At 31.6% G+C, this 7992-nt stretch overlaps 2 protein-coding genes across 2 annotated transcripts; both read left to right on the top strand.

Annotated features, from left to right (window-relative positions):
• LOC104732090 lies at positions 2732 to 4053 on the top strand. The gene is made up of 3 exons (XM_010451612.2): positions 2732 to 3369; positions 3530 to 3879; positions 4012 to 4053. Exons 1-3 carry the CDS (start codon positions 2949 to 2951, stop codon positions 4051 to 4053), a joined length of 813 nt encoding a protein of 270 aa, XP_010449914.1. The 5' UTR covers positions 2732 to 2948.
• On the top strand, positions 6560 to 7276 carry LOC104732088 (monothiol glutaredoxin-S7-like). Its single transcript, XM_010451611.2, has one exon. The coding sequence runs from the start codon at positions 6725 to 6727 to the stop codon at positions 7031 to 7033; it is 309 nt and encodes a 102-aa protein (XP_010449913.1). The 5' UTR covers positions 6560 to 6724; the 3' UTR covers positions 7034 to 7276.

The following is a 7992-nucleotide window of genomic DNA, read 5'->3' as shown; positions in this document are numbered from 1 at the left end:
TTTTTTGGCGGGAAAAAATAATTTTTTCGGGAAAAATTTTCGATTTTGGCGGGAAAAAAAATTTTGGCGGGAAATTTTTTTGGCGGGAAAATATTTTCGATTTTGATGACTGTACATTCTTGCTGTCACTCAAAAAGTGTAATTTAGTCATTTTGTATATAAAGAGGGGTAGTTTTAGAAATGGTCAACATGAAGGGGTATTTTTAAAAAGAGATATGGAAAAAGGGGCATTTTTGAGAATGCCCCATTATTTTTGCATCACTTAAAATTGATACAATAATAGAAAATAAATGATTTAGTACAACTGATTTTTTGTAGTGACTTACTACTACTTCTCTATGTGAAAATTATCATTTTTATTTCCCTTTCGATCTTAGTAAATTTCAAAAGCTTCATCTTTGGTTTATATCAGATTTATGAGACAAATGTTGAAGTGTCTAAACCTAAAGTACTCTAAGAGATCCATCAAGAACATTTAAAATGTAGACATCAAAGAGTAATATGTCTTGCTGTTCTAGAGGGTTTGTGAGTGAGAAACAAATCAAGAACTAATGGTTTCTAATCCCTAAACTTATTTGGTAGAAAATTTAAAATCTATTCAGAAACTAAATTTATGAAATTAAAAACTCAAGTATCATGATGTAAATAATAATAATAAAAGTACTATTGAAATTATCAAAAACTTATGAATTGATTCCAAATAACATATATTAAATTATGAATCGAGAAAAACAAAACAGAAAAATATGATAAAATAAAAATAAAAAAACCAATCCCGCGGGGTAGCGCAGGTACTAACCAAGTCATGTTTAATTTTACAATACTAACTCGTAAATTTTTGTTGTTGTTGTCGGAATATGAAATATTTATATACTTTTTAAAATGGAGATTTGAATGGCAAATATCCAAATGAAAACACAAACCGACAAACGTAAGTAGTTTAAAGTGATTCAACCATTTTTTTGTATTGATCGATCATCATCTACCCATGCACGTCTTTCACTTATGAGTTAAACCAATTATATATACATCTTATTCATTTTAATCAATACGATGATGAAACTTTCAGTATGAAATCTCTTTTTGTGTATATATATATATATATACTAGGTGATACCCGTGCTACAGCACGGGATTATATATTTTGTTAGTTATTTTTTTTGTAATTTGTATTTTTGTAATATAGTTTTTTATTTTAATTTATTTTCTTTGTTTATATAGTATTTATTTGTATATTTGGGGTTATACAGTAAATTGGAAATCCTAATAGAGTAAGTAGTTTGTAAAATGTAGTTTTTCACGGAAACAGACATACCACAATAGTAGATAGTACGTAGTTTTGTAAGAGAATAGACACTCCGCAATATCGGATAGTAGTTTTGTAAGAGGATAGACACACCCTGCTTCCATGGCTTAATTTATAGTTTGATAAAAATACATGTTTTAACGGATTTAACTCAAAAAAATTTTATATTTTAAATTTTTAAGAATTAAAATATTAATATTACTTAAATATTTTATAGACTTTAAATATATTATAATATTTTAAACTTTCGACGGAGTTCAAATATTTATAATAATTTAAACATTGTATCAAAAATTTAAATATTTATAATATCTTAAACTTTTTTTAAAAATGTAAATATATTATAATATGTTTACTTTTTAAAAGTTTAAATATTTTCAAATATAGAACCAAATTAAACTGTTAAATTTGGATACCTGATAAATCAAGCTTCCTGCTCATTTGTACTCAAAACATTTTAGTCACATATTTATAGTGATTATGAACCATATTCCAAAATATTTAGTCGATGTGGGATATACAGTACACCTTTTCTGTAAATTAGTTTACAACTTTACATATATATAATTTCTGCGTTTTTAATTCTTTCTATCTATACTACTCACAATTAATTACTAAAATTTTGTTAAGGAAATATTATAATATCGGAAATCAAGCAATTTAGTCAGATTTGGTAACTTGAATATTCGTTTTTAAAGATTTTAACTGAATCACTAAATATTCCTTTTAAAAGATTATCTGTTAAGATCAATCTCGGTAATTAAGGAAATATCCGAATTTTTGGTAATTAAAATTTATGGTTTTCATTTAAATACCTTAAAGGAAAATGAAATCAGAGTGTTTGCCTATAACGAATAACTCTGTTTGGGATCTTAAATAACTAATCTTGAATGAAATAATATACTGGATCCGAAAAATATTATTCTAGAGTACAAACAGATCCGCGGATTTTTTTCCTTCTGTAGTCGGATATGTAAGGATCCGCGTCCCGACCCGGCAATTTTTTAAGTAATCGACCGAGGGTATTTTCGTCATTTAATGAAATCAAAACTATAGGTTAATTAGATTAAATTTTGTGATTCTCTAATCATTTTTAATGAAAAACCTACCAAAACCAAGTCATGGTCCATTTTTACTCTAGAGAGTACTTCTGCTTTAATAGTATAGATATATACATTTGGGTTCAACGAGTTATTCATTTATTTAAAAAGTAATTATATTTATAGAGAGAGACATGCATGGGATGTATTTAAAAAGTAAATATATTTAGGATACATCCCATGCATGTCTCTCTCTAACTAAACATAACCTTTTCTATTCTATTAATAAAAAAAAAGAAACTAAATGATCTTTAATTTTGTGAAAAATGGCACTGCCTTAAGTTTGGAACACCAAAGAATAACTAAAACGAAAAAAAATATTTTTTTTGTCTAACAAAAGTGAATCACAACGCAAGAAAACAACTGGAATTTGTTTATCGGTTTCTTCAATCTCCTTCAATAAAAATCCATCAAAAGATTCATCTTCTTTTCCATCAACCCTTTGATTTTCTCTTCAAAAAATAATTAAAGACAAGGAGCAAAAAAAAAAAAGAAGGTTCTTGTAGGAAAAGAATTGGTATTTTAATTAGAGGAAACAACAAATGGGTTGTGGGAAATCAAAACATGATGTTGTTACGGGAAACTACACAAAAAAGATCAGAAAATTACCTTCGGAAGTTGAATCAGTGAAGGGAAAAGAGAGCGAGACAATTGAAAGACAAGAAAGCTGTCGGTGCGGGAAAAAGAACGACATCTCCAACGTAGTTTGGAGCGACCAGCCAGAGATTACCGTAGAAAACAATACCAAGAAGCCGGAGGAAAAGAACGATGTAGGAGATTATGATGAGAAGACGGCGGTAGAGATGAAAAATGGTGACAAGAAACCGGAGGAAAAAGAAACAACGGACACTTCTTCTCCCATGAAGGCGGTGGCGACGATAGTGCCCGAGAATATTGTGACCGAGGAGACCGTTAACGACGTGAATGAGACCGTTCCACCGGTTGTCGTCGAAGAACAAAAGGGTATGCATTCTAAAGTTGATTTAATGTTTTGTTACATATTACATACATTGCAAAACTATGCATACACCCAATTTACGTGTTACATAACTTTTTCTTGTAAAGGTGTACGTTTTGTATAGAAAATTTGACATAAATCTTCAATTTGTTTTTTCATTAGCAGAAAATAGTGATATTGAAACGGTGGCAGAAGAAGAGAAAAGTGTAGAGGATAATATTGATGGTGATGGTGATGTTGATACCGAAGTTCCATCTACTGAGGTCGAAGAACCAAAACCGGACGTAGAAGCTCCTCCAGTCACAACGGAATTAGAAGTTTTAGAAATTCCGACCACCGAAAATGAAGAAACCGCAGCCGCGGAAAATGATGAAACCGTCGAAACAGAACATGAAGAAATCTCAGCCGCTGAAAATGATCAAACCGCAGCTGCGGAAAACGATGAAAACGTTGAAACAGTAAATGATGATGAAACTCCAGTTTTAAAGGATGAAGATAAAGTTGATGTTGAAGAGGTATAATAAGTTTTAAGTATTTACATTTATAGCGTCAATATTGGTTGGTTCTCTACTGCTAGTTAATTAGTTTGATCTCATTTCAAGAATTAAACTCCTCTCTAAAGCTTACTACATAATTGGGTTCTGTAGGAAAATCCAGCCGATATAGCAAAGGAAGTTGAGTCGGTATGAAGAAGGGAAACGGAGAGCATATACAACAAGTTTGATACTCTATGCATCATTGAATCAAATCTATTGTTTCTTTAAAAAGAGAAAAGGAAAAAAAAAAAATACCAATTTTCCTTTATTTATTCTGTTTAACCTATATTATGCAATTCGAAAGATTGTATTTGTTTCACTTAAGCGAAATTGAATCTTTAAATGGAATAAGTCATTACATAATCGATGGTTGCATTGTGAACATATAGCGTGGTTTTGAACCAGTGGGATAAAGATGTCTTTTAAATATTACTCTAGATTTTTTAGTGAAATCATAACACTGACCCATAAATCCCCCTTTTAATAAAAGGAAAGTACACAACTTAAGTTTTATAGACTTTATAAAAAATATAAATGGTTACAAATGCATACTAATAGGTTATATATAAGATATACATTAACCATATACTCTTCATAAGATAACTCTTTATATATAGATAATAAATAATAAATCCATAAATCGTGGAGTATATAGATAATAAATAATAAATCCATAAATCGTGGAGCAAATATATCATGAAGATCACAACATAGTTATTTCAAATGATCTTCTTTTTAATAAAAGAAAAGTACATAACATAGTTTATATTATTTATATTATAATATAAAATAAAGAGAAGTACACAATATAGTTTATATTATAGTGATTAAATTATATTATTTAATTTAAAATTATAATCGCGGAGTTATTTCAAATGATCTCCTTTTTAATAAAAAGAAGTACACAATATAGTTTTTGTAGACTTTATATTTTTAATTAATTATAAATGATTACAAATAGGTTATAGATAGGTTATAGATTAATTCATATATTAATGGTTACACCTAAATATTGGGTGCAACCTTAATTGGAGATATTCCAAATTGATAATTGATATATTAATGGTAATAAATAAAATCATGGATCTTTCAAACTGTATTTTTAGAAGATTTTAGTCATATATCAAGTTGTTTCCAAAGATCTTTAAACACAATATTAGAAATTTACTTTCCACAGATTTTATTGATAAACCATAACGTTCAATAAAAATTAGGACCATGCTAGAGCACAGATTGAATTTTGTTTTTATATTATAATTTTAAGACTTACAAACTCAAGCACGAGTTAAATTTTTATATACTCTAGCACGGAAGCTGTTGGACACACTCTAGCAAGGATTAATAATTTTATATACTCTAACACGGGTTAAAATTAAAAATATAAGACTTACATAATACATTTACATTTCATGAATAATATTTATAATAAAAATTATTTGCATGAGTTGCATCCAAATAATATTATATACAATTACATATATAATATTTTAAAAATAATAAAATGTAATTCAACCCGTGCTGTAGCACGGTCCAAATCTAGTTTTGTTCTTATTTAAACATGCAGACATTACGTATATTAACATCTCGTGTATAAAATATTACACATGATAAGATGTCTCGAAAAAAGTGATAGGATGGTACGAGGGTATGGAATTAGATGCGATCATATGATATGTGTTATGTAACACATGTACGGGATATGAATATGACGACCTTATGAAAAACGACTCTCCGGATCAATGATGGGCCACACCATTGATCAATATATACCGAGAAAAAAAACAAAAAACACAACAATGTGGTTCCTTTGAGCCTTATCGTCATGGAATGAGATCGAATTTTAGCGATGTCAAGAATCATACAAGACTTTACTTTATTCCGAAATCGATTTATGATGACATTTTAGTGAGAATAATAAAACAAAATGGTTTGATGGTAAGTGAAGAAGCCACGTAATCCTCAATACAACAAAATAAGAGACTATTCTGGAGATATACCTTACGATCTCGAGTCTTCACGAAGTGGCGCTCTACTTTAATTATGTTCGTATGTATATGTCAAGGGGTGGGGTTTAATTAAGGTTGTGAACCTGTGTACAATGTCGATCTTGTTTAGCAGCTTTAAGTAATTAAAGTGCATACATAACTATAGTTTATTTATGTATTAAAACGGATCACAAAGCAGAAAATTTTGTAAAGCCTCAACACATAACACTAATACAAGTACAAGTAAAACTAAATATATGAAAATTATGAAGTATATGCAGCAAACGCTAAGTAGATTGACTTTAATGTTATAGACAATGAAACTATATGGCCGTACTATATAGATATGACATGATTCGTCCGTATCAGATATTCTTCACAGCTAAGATTTTGTTATCTGTACGTTTTACCGAATTAGTTTTATTCTTTACATGCAAGAGGCAAAGAGTCAAGAACGTGTAAACCGATCATTGCCTCAGGGCCTCACATTCTCTCGGATACTCCCACTATCTTAATTTTCATTATATAAAATGTGTTCTTTATTTCATGCTATAAAGTTGATTCCATAAAAAAAGTGCTACATCGAACCCATAATATGATAACTTTACGTACCTTAGGATGCTATAAATAGAGGAGCCTTATAGACAACTCTGTACATTAAACATAAACTCAAAGTCAATTTTTATCTTAACACACACAAAGATATAAACAATCTCTTTAAAAGTCTCAAGTTTTCTCATTTTCATCTCTAGTTTCGCATTTCGATCAAAACACACAAATTTTATCCTTTAGTTTGCAAGCTGCTTTCCAAACGCCCTTCCTTTTACATTATAATACCAATGGAGAAGCTACAAAAGATGATCTCCGAGAAAACGGTAGTGATTTTTAGCAAGAACACTTGCTGCATGTCGCACACAATCAAAACTCTCTTCTTAGACCTTGGTGTGAACCCGACAATCTATGAGTTAGACGAGATCAACAGAGCAAAAGATATAGAGCAAGCATTGGCTCAGCTTGGCTGCAGCCCAACCGTGCCAGTGGTGTTCATAGGAGGGCAACTCGTTGGTGGAGCCAATCAAGTTATGAGTCTCCATCTCAATCGTTCTCTCATTCCAATGCTTCAACGCGTTGGGGCTTTGTGGCTTTGATTACATAAAAAGAAATACTTACGCATAGATTGTAGCTTTGTAATAATTAAGGATGGCAAAATAACATATACATGTCGGTATAATTAAAGGATAGATTGTGAGGATATACCTACGTATTTTGTAACGTGTGGGTATACTTTATACATAATAAATAACCTAGTGTTGTGTTTCTATTTTTCCATGTTATGTTTTTAATATATATGTCCAATCCTGTTGAGAAAAAAAAAATCGAGACTTTTATTTCAGTTTTTCTTGTCAAAAGAGCGAAAAGCTACTTTTTCCCCTCATCACTTATGTTGTCAAAGTTGCAAGAGAGAATACAAGAAGAATTACGGATGTTTATTGAGATATAGGTTCGCCCTAGTTTTTTTCTCCCAGACACGAAGCCCGAGGTAGCTGCTCGCCGAAGATATGGTCCTTCCCATCCTCCGGTGTCTTTCCACCGCCCTCTTTGCTGCCTAATCGATCTGCTTCTCCTCCCGTCGGTAGATCTACGACGCCGGCGAAGCTTGTCTCCACTTCCATGACTCTGTTTCAGCTTTTCCTGCTTTCAATGGGCTCCTCATGTCCAAGACCACCGGATTTAGCGCTGCGGGTGAGCCTTTTGTCTCCTCCGGATCCGCTAGACTCACCAGATCCGCCAGATGACAAGTTCATCTCACCTTGGTCGTTGTCCTTCTATTGCTCCCGTTTTTCCAGTGAGTTCGATGGAGAGTGGTTATCTCTCCTCCCCCTCCCTCCCGTTGCTCCCCTGAAGGTGTTCATCCATTTCAGTGGGCCTCTTGTTTGGGGCTGGTCCCTCCTCTCGGTTGATGAATCAGTCCTCTTCTCAACCTCTTCACCTGCGCTCCTCCAGCAGTGTGTCTCCTTCTTTTTGCTTAAGGTTGGTCAGTCTCTTGAACCACTTTGTTGCAAGGTTAGAAATTTCGGATACTTCTCCGATTTTACCGGATACTACT

This window comes from Camelina sativa, chromosome 12 (assembly GCF_000633955.1).
Source record: "Camelina sativa cultivar DH55 chromosome 12, Cs, whole genome shotgun sequence".
Taxonomy (NCBI): Eukaryota; Viridiplantae; Streptophyta; class Magnoliopsida; order Brassicales; family Brassicaceae; genus Camelina; species Camelina sativa.
This window is presented reverse-complemented; position numbering and strand designations above follow the sequence as displayed.

Bases quoted from the DNA above. Each gene is read 5' to 3' on its own strand.
- LOC104732090 (XM_010451612.2), top strand. From the start codon at position 2,949: ATGGGTTGTGGGAAATCAAAACATGATGTTGTTACGGGAAACTACACA. The intron at 3,370-3,529 runs GTATGCATTCTA...TTTCATTAGCAG, and splicing joins TGTCGTCGAAGAACAAAAGG to AAAATAGTGATATTGAAACG. The intron at 3,880-4,011 runs GTATAATAAGTT...TGGGTTCTGTAG, and splicing joins ATAAAGTTGATGTTGAAGAG to GAAAATCCAGCCGATATAGC.
- LOC104732088 (XM_010451611.2), top strand. From the start codon at position 6,725: ATGGAGAAGCTACAAAAGATGATCTCCGAGAAAACGGTAGTGATTTTT.